This window comes from Stegodyphus dumicola, chromosome 10 (assembly GCF_044657685.1).
Source record: "Stegodyphus dumicola isolate Sdum_Otavi_A_Nest chromosome 10, ASM4465768v1".
Lineage (NCBI taxonomy): Eukaryota > Metazoa > Arthropoda > Arachnida > Araneae > Eresidae > Stegodyphus > Stegodyphus dumicola.
Window position 1 is genome coordinate 170,358,730 of NC_140777.1, and position 23,228 is coordinate 170,381,957.

General features: G+C 30.6%; 1 protein-coding gene across 4 annotated transcripts in view; it reads right to left on the reverse strand.

Moving 5' to 3' along the window:
* Positions 1 to 21,418, reverse strand: part of DppIII (dipeptidyl peptidase 3) — a 53,531-nt gene extending 32,113 nt beyond the window's left edge. The window contains exons 1-7 of one of the 4 annotated variants that reach the window (XM_035372216.2): positions 21,309 to 21,379; positions 16,033 to 16,200; positions 12,895 to 13,044; positions 10,454 to 10,573; positions 9,674 to 9,763; positions 9,449 to 9,586; positions 4,713 to 4,787 (exon numbers count right to left, since the gene is read on the reverse strand). In XM_035372216.2, coding sequence (XP_035228107.1) covers positions 4,713 to 4,787; positions 9,449 to 9,586; positions 9,674 to 9,763; positions 10,454 to 10,573; positions 12,895 to 13,044; positions 16,033 to 16,200; positions 21,309 to 21,311 — 744 coding nt within the window. In that variant the 5' untranslated portion in view covers positions 21,312 to 21,379. Of the gene's footprint in view, positions 1 to 4,712; positions 4,788 to 9,448; positions 9,587 to 9,673; positions 9,764 to 10,453; positions 10,574 to 12,894; positions 13,045 to 16,032; positions 16,201 to 21,308 lie in introns of those variants that run through there. The other 3 variants (XM_035372218.2, XM_035372217.2, XM_085825866.1) reach the window with 3 other exon arrangements.
* Between the last annotated feature and the right edge of the window lie 1,810 nt (positions 21,419 to 23,228).

Consider the following 23,228-nt stretch of genomic DNA (forward strand, 5'->3'; position numbering starts at 1 on the left):
AAATTTTTACATTAAGTTTTGGTTATTTTAACTGCATATATTAAGAAAGTACTATATTGTTTGATTAGGGGTAAAGTCTCTGAACTAGATACCCTGGTGTTACACCGATCCTCCCACGAGAAGTGCCAAAGCTGCACAATGAGTTCATGGAATTTTCTGATTTTTTTAAGTAAAAAATAGATTGCTGTGTACATGGGGGAGAACAACACTGCAGAGTGAAAGATTTCTCAAAAAAGTAATTGTTTTATTACTGCTGTTTCTGGCTTTTTAAATTTTATTGACTGACTGAATCAGAAAGTGCTATTATAATAAATAATATATTTATTTTTACTCAAAACCGATAGTTTTTAAATGAAATTCTTTACATAGGTTCCTCTGAAAAAGAGGGCATATCTGACATTATAGTTAACTATTTTCTTAACTTTGAGCTAAAGCTTCCAGAGATTGAGTCATGAATAATAGAATATACTTTGTAAGATACAGTCTGTGAAAGTAATGATATGAATTTTATGGTGGTTATTAATATTAATCACACATACTCTAGAGATGTAGAACATAAAAAAGCTTAATACTACAGAAGAAAACTTGGTTTAATAATATTAACAATACTTAAAATCATTACTTTTATGTATGTACAAGCAATCATAAAATTCAGAAATGAAGTTTCACACGACATTTTCATTACTTAAGACTTGACCAGTTTTTCTATGGAAGGGGAAAAAAATTAGGATAATGTTAAATAAAAAATTAATATTAAAAATCAGGATAATGTTTTTTAACAAGTATAAAAAATTAATATTCTGAAAATGAAGCAATGTACAATACCTGGATTAGAAGGGTTAATCAATAACTTGATTCACACATTCATTTTCATTCATCCACCTCGTTCAGCCACACACTTATGGACTTTCACCAGCACCAGATATCCTTGCTATTGCATGAATGAAGACACAATTTTGGAAATAACATTTTGAAATTCTCTTTTAAAAATAACCAAGGTATTTAAATTTGTGCCTTCCGTTATGCAGGAAAGCACTACAGTGAGGTGAGATTTTTTGTGACCTATTGTATTTATTGAACCGGTTTTTATCAAATATTATTGGAGTTTCATCCATATTTCCAATATGTGACAATAAATAATTTTTTTGCCTTCTTAGGTCAGTAACACACTTCTGGAAGCTTATCAATTTGTTGTTCAAATCTTTCAGAAGCTTCACGAAACTTGTTTTTTCTCATAAAATAAATTATTCCATGGCATAAATAAACTACACCAACTCAAGCAAATAAATGTCAGCTGTTTCTTGTTACAATTAACCCATTCTGGCGAGTTTCAATGACCCAGTTTGAAACACCCACCTTCTAGGAAAGGCCATTTCGTTACTCCTTTACATGAAGCACATTACTCTTTGGAACATTAATCACTGTGATTTCATTTTCCACACACGTATGGAGCTTTCCCAAACACAAGACATCCTTGCTGCTGCATGATTTCCAGTTTCTTTTGCAAACTGAATGATTTAAATTTGAAACCAGGCACTATTTTATTTCATTTGGTTTGAACCATATTTACTATTAAAAGGAATACTGGATTAACTGTATTTCAACTAAAGCAAATGCATTTTACTAACTTCTTTCATGTTAAAATTAACATTTGAATTAACTCTTTCTGTAAACATCTGAAGCTGTAATTAAAAAATTTTTTTAATGTTTACAGAAATAGAAAACAACCAACTCCTAATTCCCCAAATTCATTCGGGTCAGAAGTGCATTCTTACAATAAATTACATTCTCTACTTCTCGAAACACTAGAATATCATTATACACATCTACAGTGAAAACAACCTAACCTTTTTGCAGAATTATTTACTCCCTCAAGCATTTCCCCAACACAATATTGTTCCCATTATTGCTTGTAAATTCAGTACACCACTTTTAGAAAATCGGCAAAAATCATCAAATGAATGGCTTCAAAAGAAAAGAGCATCACACATGCATCTTTCAGGTTTCTTCATAAAGAAAGGGGTGCGTGTTATATGGCAAACACACCGAAAAAATAAGAAACGTGGTTTGAAATTATAGATGCACGTTATACGCCGGAATGTATGGTAAATAATGCATGAATGTTGCTCATACTGTGAAAAAACAATGGCACCTTGAGACATCAAATTTTGAATAACATAGTCCTCCACACAAAGACAGGCACCCGGAAGCCCGAACTTTGAATTTCATGTTTGTTTTATTATTATTTAATGCATATTTTGTAAAACCTTAATATTTTTTTTATTGATAAACTCAATGATTTTAAAGCAAGCAATGGTAACACTGCAGAATAAAAATATTTCTATCTCCAGCACATAAGATTGTCCATCGAAAATTCTAAAGATATGCTGTACATAAGATTGTCCATCGTAAATTCTAAAGATATGCTATTTTTTTACATATTTTGTGATTTTGCTGGTGAATAAATTTTATGCGGCATAAGTGAGAAGAATGTGATGTTTATTAAATAAAGTAAACATACAAAACGTTAATAATAAAAGTATCTTCTTAATAAGAAAAATTGAACATTGATATCATGAACTGAGAGTGTCTTAAAAAAAAAGTATGCCAGCACTTAGTACCGCATTAGGAATTCTAAACATATACTGCTATGCCGTTTTTAAAATTTTTGTACTTTTGCTGTTGAATTGTATATGTCGTTAAGTGCTTAACAATAAAACTAATAAGACAAAAAAAAAAAAAAAAAAAAGGCTAGTAGGAGTGAGTGTCACAGCAGACTGCAAAGTCAGTGAGAACATAAAAAAACACTTTAGGGAAATTGCTTAAATCTGAAACCTTTTATTTATTTATTTTTTTAATTCCCTTACATTTCCAGGAATTGTATTAGAATACTTCTGTATCTTCAAAATTTAGACATACAAATATGGTCTGAACTGGCAATCAACCTCTACTTAGGGTTTGGCATTTAATATATATATACACTGTATAAAAAATCCTGTTTGGTTCATACCCATTATCAGGAAATTGGGACACAATATTAATTAAAACTAAATTCGATTTCTAACAATATTAAAATATTTAGTAACCTAGGAAACTGATTGCAGGAAAATAAATATAATAAGTTGGTAAAATTTAACTTTGCGTGTATATATTCATACTGCCGATTTCTTGCATATCAATATTTATGACCTGAAGAGAAAGATTTTTATCAATATTAGAAAAACTGAACAAAGTACTTCCGTGTTTGATATTTATGAGTAACCCTGTTATCCTAATATCTTCATTGCCACAAAGACCAGCAGGCAGTTAGCCTTTGCATGTTGGCTAAATTTCAAAGGAAAATGTAAAACCCATGTCTTTAAAAAAAAAAAAAAAAAGCATGGAGATATTTCTGCCTTTGAATAACATTCATGCAGTAATTTAAGAACTAATTTACTGTATCAAATTTAACAATTTTTGTTAAACTGTTGAAAAATTTCGGATTTGCAAACTATTTTTGGCTAAAATAAAACTTCCCAGGCAGTAGTTTACTCAATGGAGATCGAGGCTTCTTCGCTGCCAATTTCTTTCTTCTGCCAAATCCTCCCAGAAAATTCGAAGTGAAATTTTAAATGAAAATGTGTACTATTGCGGCAAAAATTTTTAATTTAGACAGCTAATGTGTAGTATTGCAATAGCAATAATAAATTGGAAATATGTCAATTTATTATTATTACCACAACAGTGCATTCTAAATTTCTATTCTAAAACTCTTTACCTTCTAAATTTCACTTCGAATTTACTACGAGATAATTTCCTTTATTTTTCCTATAACTATTTATATATATGCACATAAAATTATTTGCACATTTGAAATTTCATATTACTTGTACCATGATGATATGTATAGACTGCAGTTTTATTGTTATACAGTTGATTTATAATAAAAATCAGTATTCAGAATGCTAAATGGCTTCTGATGATAAGGTTAGATTATTTAATTACGGCAAAGCCTTGAGGGCTATCTGCCTAAAAGCAGGGATACCTTCGTGGAGGACTTTCTAAGGGAAACTGGCTCGTATACACATTACACATGGGGAAAACCACGAAAACACCCATGCAGCTGGCCTGTTCGTGGGATTCGAACCTCGGACCGAACTACCAGTGTTTAGCGACTTTACCGTTCGGCCGCTGGCGGGCTGCTTCTGATGATAAAGTCTCTTTTGTGCAAAGTTTACTCGATTTACAAAATACTTGGGGGGGGGGGGAACTTCAATCTGCAAATTTTTCAATCAAAATATTTACCTATTAGAGAAAATAATAAAAGTAATTTAAGGAATACTACATAACTGATTTAAAATGTACATAAACAATGACACAACATTTATACAACATGAACTTTTTTCCAGTTTAAATTGCACTAGCAAAATTTAAGTTATTGCAAAACTCATAGCTATATGCAAGAATTTTGTATAAAAAATCATTAAACAACCACTGATCGATGATTTTTTACACAATTTCACAAACTGATTCCAAATAGTCACAAGTTACTGACAAAAATCAGCTCATCAAATCAAGATGATTCATTTTTGTCATCAACCATTCTTTGAAATGAAGAACTAAACAAATACTTGGGAAATATAAATGTCATTGCACACATAAAGAAATTAATTTTAAAATGATATAATTAACATTTAACTAGAATAAGATGAAACCTAAAATTATTATATTACCTGTTTCTTTAAGTAATCTCTAACTATATCCTTGTCTTCTTCAGCAAAATTTTTTGACAAGTAAGTTGTAGTACCCTAATAAAAGCAATCATTCAAATAAAATTTTCAACAATAACGACAATAATTTTCAACTAATGTATATATAATAATTTAATCATAATTCATGAATTCATTGCAATTTAACAAACTTGTTAACATTTGCTGAATGGATGTAACAGAATACTTGCTATAGGTAAAATGAAAATAAAAGCAAATGACTAAATATTAGATGAAACAGTATTATTGGAAATAGCAGCAAAAACTTTCCAATTCTCTTAATTTCACAACAGAATCCACCCGAAAACCCATTGCAGGAAAAGAACATGGCCTACATTATTTTTTCTTTTTACAAATAAATTTTCACCAATTTCTAGAATTTTGTCAAATTCAAAATCCAACAGAAATCCATTTGGGAAAAGAACATGGCCTACACTATTTTTTCTTTTTGTGAGTAAGCTTTCATCAATTTCTAGAATTTCATCAATTTTTGCTTATCCTTTTATTCCAATAAACTGTTGTATTACTATTTGTTAAAAGCAAGTTTTGGCTCACAAGACTTAACAGACATCAATTCCTAAAAGCACAAGTAAATAAATCAGTAAAAGCAAAGAATGATCACACATTTCAGTTGTGGTCAAATACCACTTTCTTCTTGACATAAGCAAAGGCTGCAAAGTCATTTCGGCTTCAAATGACATTTTAATTTTCATGAGGTGAATATTCAAATGCAATTTTCTTTTGTGATGAATATTTCTTGAAGAAAGAGAATAGCTGCTTCATTTCATGGCAACTGCCAAACTGTAAAAAATCTACCCCAGTTTAAAAATAAATAAATAAATTAGATGAAAAATAAGGTTGAAAGGCTAATGATTGTAAACAATACAAATTTAGGACTGCTTTATAAAGGTGCCCCATCCTTATGCTGGTCAGCTGAAAAGCAGAAATTTTTATAAGTATGCATGTAATTTCTAACTTAAGGGGAAAAAAAGGAAAAAAAAAAAAAAAAAAAAAAAGAAAAGAAACCTTCATCAGTATATATGCACTTTTATGCTTGAGCATCCTTATGCAAATCCAATTTTCATTTGCATCATTGGTTAATTAAATTTGTAAGGATCCTTACTAACGTTGATTTTATTTTAAAACTGTACTGTCACTTCTTATTTTCTACTTCCGGCCAGAATTAAACGCTTTAACTTATTTATGCAAATTGTCTTGCTAATGCCAAGTACTTAAGTTGTAGCTTTTTGCCAAGCAAGAGAGAGGAAGGAGTTACTGGAAGCAAGCCGCTTGTCATTTTAGTTTCACGAGTTTTCACTCGGTTGCTGGTTGCATTCAGGGCCAGAGGTTTGATCCTCTTGATAATTGCAGACGTATCGTAGTTTTAGCAGCTCGGCGTACTACATACGGACCTTTGTTAAAATAAAGGCTAATCTTAATGCTAGGCACTTGTATACTAATTCAAAGTTAGTTTTAGTTAGTAGTTTTTATAGTCTTACGTTCAGACCACAAGTGGTTGGTCTCTGTATTCCGAAGTTTCGGAAATTCCTGTAAAGTCTAGAAAATAAAGGGTTTCGTATACCCTTCCTGCTTGTATTGTCTACTTCACAATTTCTTGAACATAGCTTGAGTAAGCTCCCTGTTCCAAGTCAGGACCATTCATGTTTCCAAAGCAAGTCAAAAGAAACACAGGTCCTGATAAATTGAGCAAGAGAAGAAATAAATCTTCAGACCTTCATGAAAAACAGGAACTTTGTGAAGCCTGCTCGCACCTGCTGAGTATTTTATTTACTGCAAACTGAAAAGGACCAGAATCATTTTTCAGGTTTTGCTTCTTGGAAGGATACTCTGATATTTCAATAAATTAAGCATTATTTTCACCCAAATGACAAACAAAGGAAAATAAGGTTGTAAGATTGGATTGGATTATTCAGTTATGGCAAAGCACACAAGGGCTATTTGCCTAAAGGGAGGGATGCCTTCGTGGAGGACTTTCTAGGGGAAACGAACTCGTATATACATTACACATGGGGAAAAAACCACAAAAACGCCCATGCAGCCAGCCCGTTCGCGGGACTCGAACCTCGGACCGAACTACCAGCGTTCAAATAAGGCTGTAAGAGATGAGATACATACAAGAGATGATAAGGCTGCATATAGTTTTTTGAGGGGGGATCTTGAATGAATATACACTGAATTTAATGCAATTACGTCTACCAAATATTTAATACTCTATCAAATGTTCAGTTTTTTATACATTCTATGCAATGGTTTAAATATACAGTCAAAAGTCGTTAATTCGGACACCCATAATCCGGACCTCAAAGCTAAAAACTTTCTGCGCATGCGCCGCGTTGGTACATGCGCACAGGCGTCTTACGCTTGCGCGTAAGACCTTGACTACTGCGCATATGCGTGTGCGCAAGTGCAGAATACGTTTTCGCCTGCGCGATTAATGTATAACGGACGGTGTAAGCTAAAATTATCTAATTATCTATTTCAGTTAATGTTAATGATTGCGTTGTTTCTTAATCTTCGAATTGGATCCCGCTTCTTATTTTTTGCAGACTGTAAGAGCAATTTTATAAAAGTAAACTTGAACTTTTGATTATGTCAAATAGAATTTCCGATGCTGGAACTTCCAAAGGATCTACAAAACGAAAGTATGTTTCGATGTCCAACAAACAAAAAGTGGAATTGCTGCAAAAAATGGATAAAGACATGAAGAATGTGACAGAGAGGTTAGTGAAAACGAAAAAATTTCGATTGACAAGTTAGTCGGTATTCTCGGCACAGCAATTAACGGGACTTGAACAGCAGAACTTTGTAACTGAACAAGAAATTATGTTTTTTTATAGAATTAAAGAGAAAGTATTATCACATAAAATAAAGCAACTTAAACTTACTTACATTGAAAGAAATGTTTAATAAAGTAAACAAATAAATATTAAGCTTTTTTTTTTTTTGTAAATTTTGATACCCTTTAGATCATAATTGTTCTTTATTTCATAAATTATGGTTTCATATTTTTAATTTTAGAATTTCTGCATGCCATCTTACGAGATTTAAACTGATGATCTATAATCCGGAAACGCCGAAGTCCCGATGAGTTCGGATTAACGACTTTTGACTGTACTGGTTTTTCGTTTAGACAAAAAGACATCAGAATTTTATTTCTGTTGCTGGTAAGAGACAAGAAATAGAGACATAGAAGAGAAAATAGTTTAATATTACATTTCTAGAAATCAGTTCATACTACAACTACACATTTTCCTTAGAATTCTTCAAACTCATACAGTCATTTAAGTAAAAAAGATTAAGAAGTACCTAATATCTACAAATGATATAATGAAATCTTACACTGTGTTCAGAGCAAGTAATGCAAGATTTTGACATCATCATCGATAATCATCATTGATCACTGATAGTAAAGCAAGAAAATAGCATTTTAGAATGACAGAATTAAACACTGAGTTTTTATACTCACTATTTCCTTATACACTGTTTTGATGTTTTACATCAATTTTGTTGTGTAGTAGGAAAGGCAGTGCAAACTTAAACTGCCCAGGCTGTATCAAAGTAGATGGTTTCCATTTCAGGCCTAGCCTTTCAGTTATCATATTTTCAGGTCATATTATACAATGGTATGTGGCATTATGAACCAGCAACTAGGCTGCTGCAATTTTACATGAATAGATGCTGTAAAACTAGTCAAATTGAAATAGATATTATTGAAAGTTTCATCACTAAGTAATCTCCCCCTCCTTTTTTAAGCAATTAATTGCAATATGGGTTCTAAATGTTAAAATCCCATTATAATGAACACAATCAAATAATAAATTTTCAGAATACTCATCTAGAATGATTATATCAATGAAATTAGACAATACTGAAGATTTAGTACAAGACATCTTATTAAATTAATAGTTTATATTCATTCCAGATCTGGAAAAGTTACTTAAAAACTGTACAGCTCACCTACCTCATGTGCATAGTTGTTTGTTATTTCAGTAAAAGCAAAGTTGATAAAATACACAAGTCTCTTTCTGAAATGCACAACCTGAAGAAATACCTTGGTTCACTATTAGTCAAAACAAAAATGTTGGCATCCTTATGCAGAGCCATCATTTTTCATAAGAAAGCAGGCATTTTTGCAAAGTATTCATTTTTAAAAAGATGCGAATGATTTATTTTGTCCCCAGCTCAAAAAATTAGGATTTGCAAAGGATTCCCCAACATGAGGGTGCCCACATGCTTACGAAAATTTTATTCACCTTTATATCGTAGCACTCTTACAAAAGTTTCTATCTTTTCGAACAACAATCAACCTGCATGCGGATGTGGCAATTTTATGAAGGTGTACCACCAAACCAAACTTGGTGACACCTGACACTGAGTAAATATGCCAAAATAAAAACAGAATCAATTTATATAGATTTAACAGAAAAATACTTTAAATACTTAAATATATACAGCTGAAAAACCAAAATGTTCAGTCCTTTAATTTGTTACAGCTGTAAACATAAAATAATGAAAGAAAAAAAAAAAAAAACTACTGTTTCATGACATTCTGCTAAAAATGTAATTACATAATTTATTTTTTTGTTATTTCTAAAAAGACACAAATAAAACAAATTTTACAACTTAATTATATGTTAGAAAGTAGCAAAGAAATTGAATTAAAAAAAAAAAAAACTTACAACATAGGGAAAACCAAGCTGCTTTTCATTATCTTTTAAAGAGTACATAGGCTCACAACATCTAGCAAGCAAGCTTTCTATTTGTTGAGGATACAAACTAGCAGCTTTGCTCACTTTAACTAGGTTTGTAAATTTTTCCTATTAAAAAAGGAAAGGAAAAAAATCAATTAACTTGGAATAAGGTCAATATTTCATTTTATAAAGAAGATAGTATAACAAATATACCTTGGGCAGATTTGGAATGAATTTAGAATCACCAAAACCTTTGTAATTGCCAGTATTACTAAATATTCCACAAGCATATATCAGAAGAGCCTATAAAATAAAATAAACATTTCTTCATTGACAAAACAAGTACAGCAGAAATGTAATTATATGAGATAAATGTGATCATCAGCTCTTAATTTAGACAGATAGTCCTTATATGCTTCACTATAATCAAAATAAGCCAAAAGATAAACTTCAGCATGGCTAACTTTTATATTTTTCACTTCATTGTCACCTTCAACATAGCTGAAATTTTTATTCTGTCTGGATCCACAAAAATTTCGTAACTCAAAACTTGAAAATTTGGTTTGCAGTTTTCTACATTTATCCATTCTAAAACATATTTGTTTTATCCTTTAAAATATCTCTATGAATTAATTGGTAGTTAGTGTTGCTTTCATTTTTAACATACATAAATCTTATTTTTCACTGTAATGCTTAACTAAACATCATTCTCAAATAATTCTATCATTAGAAAATAGACAAAATTTTAAACAAAAACAATTTTATATTTAAAAAATGCACAGTAATGGAAAACTTTTGATAATTAAAAACCTGTATGTTTGCAAAATTACCATTCTGCAGAGTTGTCTAAAAATAATACCATATCAAAAAACAAAATTTAAAAAAAAGTTCTAATAATTTACATTATGCTGATAGAAATGTATACAAAAATACCAATACATTTTTTTAATTGATTCTCATTTATTTTGTAGCAAATAGAACTGTTTTTCTTACCGTAAATTCATCTTCTGAAAAATCACATTTCTGCAAAGCTATCTGCTTCAACTCATTTAAAGGCTGTGATCGGAACAGTTTATGAAGTAAAACATATATGAGGGGGCTCTCCAATGAAGTCTAATAAATAAAATTTGAAAACTTCAAAATAAATCACTTTTCTATATCTAATTACATTATATTTCATAACTACCTAACTGTACTTACCAATTTAATGACCAGTTAATTTAATGCACATACCCCCTCCCCAACTTAATAATTTTACCACAAGAAAAAGTGAGGTTTGGGTTAATTTTTTAAGCAATTGGAGGGCTATCTGCCTACGAAGATGACTTTCTATGGGAAATTGGCTCATATCATATAACATCTGGGGAAAACCACTAAAATCAACCAATGCAGCCAAATCGTTCATCAAGATTCTAACCCAGGTCAAACTACCAACGTTCAGCGATTTTACATCTCAGCTACTGGTGACCACAGAAAACTGAGACAGGGAAAATATGCAGTTTACATTCACTTCTGTTGTTTAATTTATAAGGACAAAACATACAAGGGCCTAAGGATGAGATGCCTTTGTTATAACAGAAACTGGCTTGTATTCATGTTACATGCGAGGAAAAACATGAAAAACCTCACGCAATCAGCCAATTCCCTTAGAATCATCCAACTCAGATTAAACTACAAGTGCTCAGTAGTTTTACACATTCAGCTACTGCTAAGCCTACTAAGTATTTTGGGAAAAAGATTTCAAAGATAAAACTCAGAAGATTAAAATGTACCTTAGGTTATACTGATATAGTACTATAATATATATTTTAAAGAAAGCAATTAGAGTTATTCAAAATGATACTTTTCCATTATAACCATACCTCATATTTTTGGTTCCATATTGACTTATTTATTGGATTACTCCTTTGGTTCAATTCGAGATATATAATATTCGAGATATTAATATATGGAGCATTTTCACTTAATTATTTATTTCTTTACTCCTTTGGCTCAATTCTAGATATTTTTCACTACTTTTTTTTTTCTTTGTTTAGTTTTCTTATTTACTAAGTTTCTTTTGAGTAATTTTTCCTCTTGATATATGTTAATTTCATTCATAAAACTCTCTTAGAAAAAGAGACAGAGATACATATATAACACAGAGAAATAGTTATATAATTGGTTCTTAAATTACTAAATAAAATGTACAAAACTCAATTAAAATAATTAACAAATGAAGCATTAAAAAAGGAGTCATAAGATTAAATTACAGACATAAACCAAAAAATGGTATTTAGCATAACAGAGAACATTTCTCTTTTGGAACAAATGCAATATTGCAAGAATTATATTAAATAACTGACTGTTGGCAGGCAGTGCCGCTTTGGCATTTATTGTGCCATTCTGCACTATTTTAAAAGTGCTATACATTAAGTATGACACCTAATGTATAATGAAATGACAATACTCATTTACAATGAAATATTCCAAAATATTCTGATGAAAAATAGAATAGTACAAGCAATGTTCATAAAAGATAACTCTAACCCATACACGAGTAGCATTGGCAACACATGGTGCCAAGGAAACACAGCAAAAGAAAAAAGCGGCAGATGGTAGCACCTTCAATTCTTTTTATTTCTACACTTTATATAGTTATTCATATACTGAATTATCCATATACTGGATTATGCATGTGAACAAAACACAGTGAGGTCTAACATAAAATTGCACAAATAAATTCACAGAAGGCACTTTCTACACTCTCTACAAGTAATAAAAATGCCATATTTCTGGAAAAAAAAAAAAAAAAAAAAAAAAAAAAAAAAAAAAAAAAAGGGATATTCTCTTTGCTATTAGCAGATAGACTCCATAGTGAGAATACGATTCTTTACAGGGGAAAAAAACTTCACACACTAATCACAACAAGCAGAAAACACAAACACTGCCCTTGAATTTTAAAGCCATGTGCATTATCACCATGATAAATGGTGGCATGTAACCATTAGTGGGCTGCCAGATTACATTTTCATAAAATTCTAGTTTGCCTACTTTGGTGAGATAACACTTTGCCCACAGATTCTTGTCAAGGTTGGGTAAAATAATCCAAGAGTACTCAAAAAAATATTATCTTATTATTATTAATAGCGCTACATGAAAAAAAAAATTAACATTTTCAGTAGACCTTCAAGATCTAATGCTTGAAGATGAATGAATACACCTTGAAGGGAAAACACAACATTCAAATAACTTTACATTTCATAAACATATGATGCATAAAACTTTAAAAAAATAACAGTAATTTCAGAAAAAAATAAAACTTTAAAGATCACTCTTTTGTACTACAACAAAATTTGCAAGGCTAACATCCAAATATTTAGTAGAAGAAAATGGAAATGAATTACTAAAAATTAATACATACAAAATACAATATATATGTATATATTAAATACCTGACACAGAACAATAAGACCTCCATACCAAGAAGCCCTTGATAAATAATGAGCATACAGCTTTTCTTTCTCAGTTAAGGCTGAAAAGGCCTTTTCACAGTTTAAAAATACAATTGGTGTATCATTTGGATATGTGTAGTCAGACATTTTCTGCAAAAGAAATTTTTCATTTATCAAATAGAACTTAAATATAGAAGTTTAAAATACCATCTCTTAACAATTAAATCACAAATATTTAAGAAAAGCTACTAAAGTACAAAGTCCGAAATCCAGACTCGTCGGGACTTCGGCGATTTCAGATATTAGATCATGAGTTTAAATCTAGTAAGATGGCATGTAGCTGCTATTTTGAGAATTCCGAATAATTTGTCAATTGAAATTTTCTCGTTTTCAGTATATTCTCTGTAACTTTCTTCACTTCCGGTAGCGGTATTTTCTAAATCTAGAATCATATTACAGATTTTGCCATTTATTAATTGATTGATGATTGAGAAGCATTGTCATCACAATGAAAAATTTCTTTTATATCATGTTCATTTATTACCACTTTTCCACATTTCTTTACAAAATCCGTTAACTGGAAAATTTCACCTTTGTTTGCGATATCCAAAAACCTTTAAAATTAGCGGCTATAATTATCAAATTTAGCTATCCTTTACTATACATATTTGGCTATGCATCATGAGCTTAGCGACTAATGATAAGTTGTTCTGTTAAATTTTATCTTGTTTCCATCGCGCACTGACACAATTAAGCCTGAATTGTATTAGTTATTTATTATATTTATGTCTAATTCTTGCACATGCTTAAGGCTTATCAGAGTTCTGAATAAATAAATCCCCATCATATACTTACTGCCTGAGGCTGTCTCTGTGGGTCCTAAATTCTGCGACTCGATGCGGCCATACAAGCCCTGGTGCTGGTTCTAGGTTTATGTGAATAACAAATCAGTTATTCTTAATTTAAATAGTCCTAAATGTAATCTTTAGGTCTATGAGTATCATCAACAAAATCTATTTTTAGCATATGGAAAGAAATTTTTGGTAAATTTTTCCCCGTCAAAATTTTTTAGCACATTTAACTTAAATCTGTAATCATCGCCAAGCATAATGTCAACATAAAAGGTTACCATACTCCTTTATTATTCAATGACTAACATAAAAAAATGTTTAGGCATCGCTACATGAGTCATTACTCAAGTTGTCATGTTTTGATAAACATGCGGTGATGAAAGGAAAGAATAACAAATAATGATTCGCCAGGTTGGCGTTAGATCAACGATGTATCTATGTGGAATGTTTCAGTTTGAGATGTATGCCAAGCAGATACGCAGCAACAGAGCCAAATTACTGATCGTACAAATTTATGCTAAAATGATTGCTTCTTCAATCATAAGGTATTTTATTTAGTGTCGAAGTGAAAATAAGAATCGGGACTCTACAGATGTTTTATTATGCGCGGAGAGGAAATCAAATGCGCATGCGTAAAGCCTACGAGAAAATGTTGGTGGTGGTTTTGAGGTCCAGATTTTAGATAATTCCGGATAATGGAATTCTGGATTTCAAACTTTGTACTGTAATATTAAAGTAATACACTACAAAATAAAATAAGCACGAACATAAAATATACAATACTCCTTGAACCTGATTATGTAACTGAATATAATGCATAATAAATATACATATGGAAAAATTATATATATAAATCCAGTTACACTAATTCAGTATTCATTCTATATTTCTAAATTTTTATAATTCAATTCATAAAAAGTTGAAATATGAAGAAAACAATTATATCATTGTTTAGCACTTACATACTGCTTCAGTTAATAATAATCATAAATTTTGAAAACCAAAACTAAAACAACCAGTTGAAAAGAAAAGCTATAACTCTGAAAAACCCTCCATTTGAAAACTGCAAACTCTTAAAAATCTAGAATCTCAAAACAAAAAAAAAAAAAAAAAAAAAATTACTTGTAACTGCTTTTAAAAAATTTCAACAATAAAGGAATTCTCAGTTGTCCATAACGGCACATATCTTCATGTTCGACATTTCAGCGAGATAAAATTTGGCCCTGATACAAAATGGCAATCATCTGCTTAGTTACAAATCATGTTGATAACCATTTTTGATTGGAGTTAAAATTTATAAGGAATTTATTTCAGAGGGATACACAGAAAACTCCATATTTTATAAAGATGTACTGATCAAGTTTCTGAAGAGAATCCAAAATATTAGGCCTGGAAAGGATCAATTCAAATAACCGTTTTCTGCTGTAGAAAAATGCAGCATCACTCAAGTCGATTCTCATCTAACAATTCCTAGCAAAGAAAAGTGTCACAATTCTTACCCACACCCCATATTCTCTAGATCTAGTACTGGTAGACTATTTTCTCTTCCCATATGAAGTCTAATTTTGAAAGTTATTAATAGCACTGAAGAGATTAAGAAAATCGTAAGCAGGGATTTTTATTAATAAGAATTAAGAATAAAGACAATTAAGAATATTCTAAAAGGCGAGTTAAACAAAGGAATCAAGCATTTTTATACGAATGTGCCGAGTGTTGCCCACTTGATACATTCACAAACTCACAAGGACTGTATCAAGACTGGTCAGACTTTTATTTTCTTCAGCTTTTGATTTGGTATGAACTTAGGCATAAAACTTTGCACAAACTGCATATATACTAAATAAATTTTGTAAATATTAAGGAATTGTTTGTGAAAACAAGGAATAGAATAGCAGAAAATTCTTATGAACATTTTCCTTCTCTTGCCAAGACTGTGTTCCTCTATCCTTGCTAAGGCTACTACAAAAAAGGAAATGCTAAAAATATTTATTGAGGGCAATAAAGTTTTTCAAATACCTTTACACCTAACAAGGTTTATTAAATCCTTTGATCATTTTGCCCAAAAAGGAGAGAGGAAAAAACTTGCAAGTCATTTTTTAGTTTTTCTGAAATGTATTCACTATTATGAAATAGATTTCTATAGAATGTTTCTAGATTCTATGAAAATTATGAAATCTTTGAAATGAGTTAGTTGTTTAAAAAAATCATAAAATACTTGTCTTCATGAATAAAACATAAATACATTGTTACAATTTAAAATACTATTAAACTATTTAAAGTCCTTTACCTTTCGTGCCTTAGAAAAATTCCTACAATTTGAAACTACAGCTTGATTATAAGTAAGTGACACAGATTTTTTCCCCACAAAACATTTACCTGTAGATAATGAAGGTAATACTTTTCTTGGAAATCTATGAAACTTCTTGAATATCTCAATTAAATTATTCCTCATAAGCTACAATTTAAAAAAAATCCAAGTTGAAATATTTATATTAAAAACATAATTACAGTTTTAAAGTTAAATGAATAAAGACTGCATGAACTTGTAAAATGGGAGATACACAGATACTGTATAAAGTACTTTTAAAAATTTATAAAATTAAATTTAAAAAAATTATATATATGTTAAACATACATATATAATTAAATGAACAAATATATTTGAAACAGAAATGACAAGTTGGATGCTTTTGCATAGAGAACAACATGAACAATCAACTTAAGTTTTAGCATTGTTGGCTTGTTCACCTCTCTTAGATACTGAACTCACTCACTGATATATCACAAAGACTTTCTGTATGACAATATTTTCAGCATCTCTATGCCACAAATACACTTACAAATATCCATGCCATAATCCAAACCCTGATATTGGTACCACGGTTATGGGAGCTTGGCCCCCCTAACATTATGCCAATATTAAGGCCTATGTTGGAACTGGCAATTTTGAGTGATCTGCATATGAATTATACAATGATAGTTAAGATATTTATTTTTGGGCATCAATAGGAGTAACTGTTATATATTATCAATAAGTATTGAAACTTATTATAAATCTTTTTATTTTAAGGCTATTGTGCATATTTAAACCAGGCCTTAATTTCCAAGATTAGATGTGCCGAAGCCCTATGGGGAAAGTTCTCAGGAAAGAAGAAAAATAAATTAATTTAAATAAATATTACAATAAAATAAATAATTAAAATAACATAATTATTAGTAATTAAACTATTATATAATTAAAATAATAAAATAGATAAACCATTAAAATATTAAATAACTCAAATTTAAAAAAAAACATGAAGACAAATAAAAATGTAATTAATTATTAAATTAATGGTATAAAATTAAGTACTAAAATAAAATTCCAGACCTTGTCTTATTTGGGGCTGTGGCTGAAATTGCAATTTTTCAAGAAGAATTACGACATAGCTCAATAAAATATTTATGCGTCTTTTTAATTTGAAACCTTCCCAGACATTTTGACTAATTTATATCGATTTCCTTCTCTTTAAGCATCTTTTCTAACAATTAGAAAGTTGTCTCAATACACAAAAGAATGTTTTCACTAGTTTCTGCGTGTTTTATCTCCTAACCTGTCCACAATGTACCTATGACAGTTTATTTGATCTGGTAAAAGTTAAATAGACCAAAACCCATCAACAGATATGAAGCAAATTATCTCTATGTCTGCAAGTAACTACAATGTCCGACAAAGATTTAAATAAGCTTCTTATTTAAAAAGAACTTAAGAAAATAAAGGCATGTTCTTATGCTAACAAAATCAATTACAGCTGGCTCAATAACTCTATCATCATAACAAACTCAAATACTGGAAACGGTAATGCAAAGACGAATAATTACAAAATATCAGAGCTGGCAGGAACTAATGCAAGGAGCAAGTGGAGGTCAGAAACACACTCCAAATACCTCAGTTTAAAAACTGTCTAAGTGATTTGCATTCTAGTGAGAAAATAGAAATGGGAAATTATAGTAAGGGCTGAAATCGTAAACTATTAAGTAATTTACATAACAATAACTGTACATATCTTTGAAGAATAATTATCTTTTTCTGTATGTATTCAGTTTCTTTCTTCCAAGTTTCATTTTCATTTTACAAATTTTGGATTAATTAAAGATTTTTGATATTCTAAATAAACTATATGCATTTAGAATGTATAGAAAAAGCTGATAACTTTATTTCTTTCGTAATACTATGAACATTCAGAAGAAATATGAAATACATATGGTAAGGTTTGGTTAGAGAGTTGATGTGGCATAATTTTTAGAGTTCAGTGACACACTGAGCAATAAAGTATAGAAATGGCAAAATTTTAGAATTTAGAACAGACACTGGAAGCAGAATTTAACACAGAGATTGCATTAGGTGGGAAAATGCCTAGTGCTAGCCCTGTGTATGATGCATTAAGACATATTGGATGAATCTTTTAAATTGTCAGTTTTCAATTTCTTTATTAATAAAGGAATTCCTTTCTATAATGCCTGTCCATATAATAAGATTAGAAGCATTTTTGACATTTTCCATGTTTGTGTCTAGTGAAAAGTATAAAATGTAAAGGGAAGATAAAATTGTTAAGAAAAAGATTCTGGTATCAGAAGTAAAACATTCAACTATAATGTTTTCATTGTTCTTCCAGATGTTCTCCAAAAAGTAAGAAATTACGTGTTAATACTATGGAGACATTTTTCATTTTGTCTCATTTTTCTGGAATCTCCTAGAATCGTGAGCCTATAAATCTTGCCTTCATATCTTTCTTAACTTTCAAGCTGCAATGTCTAAAATCCTAAAAAAAATTACCCCTACCAATTCTGTAACAGCATAAAGCAAGAAATGTTTTGAAAAAAAATCAGAGGAAAAAAGTGCAAAATTAATTTTATAGACAAAAACAAGGCTTAATTTCTAAAATTATATGTGCTGGAGCCTTGTGGAACACTGTCAGGAAAGAGGTACAACAATAAATAAATAAAAATGATTAATAAAATCACTAATAATTAAAAAAATTAAATGTTAATTACTAAAATAATTCAATAATTAATGCTTAAAAATGTTACTATGCTCTAAAAAAAACTGTCAAAAAATTCCTAGATCTCGGAATTAAAAAATTTTCTATAGAAACAGATCTTAAAACTGCCAAAATGTTTATAAGTTGCTAAATTTAGATCAGTTTAATTAAAGAATTCACATTGCAAAAAACGAAAAGTTGTTTAAGAGCTTTTAATTAGAAACAATTAAATAATTTTGAAATGCTTATGTTTACTTCTTGTTCAGAAACTCGAGTATCCCATCTATTAGAAATAGGAACAAATTATAACCCATGATAACCATGTTTGTCAGCAGATCGCCAAAAATATTTCTCCAAAAGATAGAGATTTCAGATGATTAAAATTAAGTACTATCTGCCGATTTTGATCGAAATTAAGGACCAAAAATTGATTCCAAAACACTTAAGGACTGTACGAACCCTGCTTAGTTATGTTAGGAATGCTGATACGATTTTCTACTTCTAATACATCTTCAGAATTTATGAATAAAGTTCAATGCAATGAGTGCAATGCATTCCTTGACAAATCTAGCTTTGTCATTTTTAAAATTTCTTTTTAATGTATATGATTTATCTTTGAATATTACAGCTGGATGACCACAGAAGGTTTCTATAAATTCAGGATTACATTTTAAACATAGAGGAATGAAAATATCAAGAGACAAATTAAGAATATTCATATATAACTGAAAATAGAACTGCATTTCATGCCTGTGGATCATTTTGAAATTACTTTCCAACAATTGGTGTATTGATTATTAATTTGAACTGGCATTTATAGCATAATATTCTCTGTCTCAACAAATAACCCTCTCAACAATGACTTTCTGAAAAGGGGATGAATTGGGTAAAATTCAGCCTTCCACTTGTAAAGGCACTAATGAGGAAGATGAGAGAGGGCAGCAAATGAAATGGATATGATTTTATCAGTCAGGGTTACTGATAAGAGGATTGCAGCTGATAAACAGTCCAATTTTTACCCCAGGGTGAAAGCAGACAAAACAGGGCGTATTAGTAACAAGTTACAGAAAACAAAGGACTACACATTCATATTTTCCTGAGCAATAAGCCAAGCAATTAAAACTGATAATGTTTCATGTACAACTATTAACCATGTAAAAAATGAACAGAGGGAAGACAAATTTTCAACTACTGATAAACACTGGCCTCATGAATGCACATAGTTGTTGCAATCAATGACTTTAGTGAGTTCATAGTCAAAAATACAATCCATGAATTTTACACCAAAAGATGATTGCACATTTGTGCAGAAATATTGCTTATTTTAAAAGACCACATAAATAAGATGCATGGAAAGAAGAATTTGAACAAAATTTTACATTGTATTTACACTAATTAAAGCATGCAAACACCTATCATATTTTGAAGAAAACACACATACATGTTCAGAAACTTTTATGCAATATTAAAACGAATCAAAATGAAAAAAAAAAAAAAAAAAAAAAATTATTACGCACCTAGAAGAAACATGGAATAACACATATATAAGTTTTCATACAGGTTGGCACTAAAATGACAATATCAGCATGAAACAGATTAATGTTCCAATGAAACCAATGATCATGCTAGTGGAATATGATGCTTTTTCCCAAACGGAATACTTGTAACTGAGAAGTATAAAAGGCAAATATCATGGGCAAATGGAATTAAAAATTTTGATATAACAAAAAATTTTTAACTCCATATGACAAAATTATTCCAAACATACCACCAACTACAAAACATTAATTAAAATCTGAGTGGTGACTGAAATTTTCATTTTCAAATATACAAACAGAAATCTTCAGCACTGCACGAGCATTTTTTTTCTTAGAAGTGCATACACATGTAAAAAAAAAGTACATAGGTATGTTACCCCCCTAAAGTAGATTGCCTTAACTAATGAAATAAAAATGTTTTTGACTATATAACCAATCCTAGTCAATGCGCATACGCTGATAGTTTTAAAAAGAAGTGGAAAAAGAGCTCAAAAAGGTGTATTTTAATATATCCTATTATAAACAATAGATATAATAGATAAAATCTTTAAAATACGAAAACAAAATTTCAAATACACTAATTTACACTTATTTTATTAAAAATTTTACTTCGAAAAGACTATTTATACTTGATTAATTAACAAATACGTTACAAAGCGTGAACGTTAAAAAAAAATTACACAGCAAACATTAATATTTAGCTCACAGATTTTTTAAATAAGAGCTCCTTATTGTATCTTTGCCCATTTACTTGGATATACTAAAACAAAGCAATCGGAGAAAACTACAGAATAAAATTCAAGTTTGATTATCGCTATGTCATGCTATATCCAACCGGTAAGTATCTGAAACACATACACCCATTACTAATTTAAATTTAAAAAACACTTTTATCCAAATCAATCAAATAATTAAACTTTCACATAAAAGCAGCATCAATAATTTTAAAAATAATGCCAGTAAATGGGTAAGAGATCTAAAAAAGCAGCTTATAATAACAATACCATAAATCACGTTCCTGTGACACTGACAAAATCCCTTTTGCACAGATTAAACCGGAGAGTTTCCGTTTGGCAGACGCAAAGGCTCAGTAAACGTGACTTGGAGACCGGCTTTTGGAGATCCAGAAATTACCCCGCGTCAGCTTTAAAACACATTACTTAACAACATTTTGTTTCTAGTCAAATTTAATTCAACATAATAAATTTTAATACTTCAATACTAAGATGCTTAAAAATGCTTCAAGTATCTCGGATTCTTTGCACAGTTGCAATCAAAGCCCTTGAATCAATTTTGGCTGCAGTAAAGAGCGCTGAGTACTGGTAATTCCAACGGGGTCATTTAGATTTCATTAGTTCAAACCCAAATGAATAGGCTAACTGCATGGGAGTTTTCAAAGGGTATTAGAAATGCACAGATATAATGTCTGTATTATGCTGTATAAAGAGTGTGAAGCCTGGGAATACAAATGAGCCCTCTAAGTGAGGGCTAGAAAACGTTGCTCTTATTAGCGGAGTGAGACTAAAACTTCCGCTGTTTTCAAGTTTCCGGAGACTGTCATTAATTTAAAGGTTTACGACTTACGAAGGCCTTTATGAGTCCCTATCACGTAGATCTAAGGCAACAGTTGTTGAAAAAATGCAAACATGACGTGTGAGGCCATGCGCATGTTAATTGTGAAAAAATATAATTCCTTCAGTTCAAATCAATCCGTCACAACCTAGGCAATCCTGCAATCTACTGCTCGGCTATTCTATCCAAGGAGGTTAGAATAGACCTCCTTGAATAGAACCTGTTCTAACCTCTTTAGTTCTATGATGTCTAGAAAAGGAGGTTCTCATCAGTTCGAGTCGTTCTGAGAGGCTCATCATCAGTCTAATGGCTTGAAATGCAATTATAAGCTTTTCCGTGAGATTTTTCGTTCCATGAGATTTCGTTGCAAGATAATCTCTATAATTCTTCGAAGGAAGCTTAAAATGCTTTTATTCTGGAAAATTTAGAAAATAGGGTCGAATTCTTTATGATTTGGTAGCATTTCACTATAGCACTTTAGCATTTCACTATAACTGGAATTCTGAGAATTATGATTTTAAGCAATTTTAGCATTCAAGATGGCCATCATGCTAGAGATGGGTTTCTTCTTTTCTTCGTTTTTCTCAATATTTGTGATCCTTTTCTGGTACTCGGGCATCCGTAATAAGAACTAAAGCTATCTTGGTGGCAAAATATAGATTTGGCAAAATATACGTCTGGCTTTCGACACCCATGTAGTCATCCATTTAAGGAGTGTGTGTTATTCAACTGGCGTTTTGTCGGCCATGAGGAGAAAGAGACAAAAAATAATACTCACTCGCAATTAGGATGTCTTCTGTCCGAAACGATGCTAAACCTCGAATGATAATGATATTTCAAATTTTGATTAAGTTTCCGCAGTTGTGAGCCAAGATGCGACGAAACTAAAAAGTACTAAGCTCTTAAAGTTGTAGAGACATTAGGTTATTTTCGATGTCAGGAAGCTGAAAAATGTGCAATGCTTTCGCCGGGACTCGAACCTGGACCTCTCGAATAGGTCCCGAGTGTGCTATCGAAATCACTTCACTCACATCTGAACTGCCAAGTAATCATGAAGTAAAAAGAAATTTTGATACTTCAGAAGATAAATTAAGACAAAATAACACGCCAAATAAATACTAATTCAGAAGTCAAACAACAAAAATCAGCGTTATATTTACAAAATTTTCACAGGACTAGTTTCGATGGTTTTACCGAACCACCATCCTCAGCTGCAAAACCTCAAATGAACAAGATAGCGGTTTTGCAGCTGAGGATAGTGGTTCGGTAAAACCATCGAAACTAGTCCTGTGAAAATTTTGTAAATATAACGCTGATTTTTGTTGTTTGACTTCTGAATTAGAATGAAGATA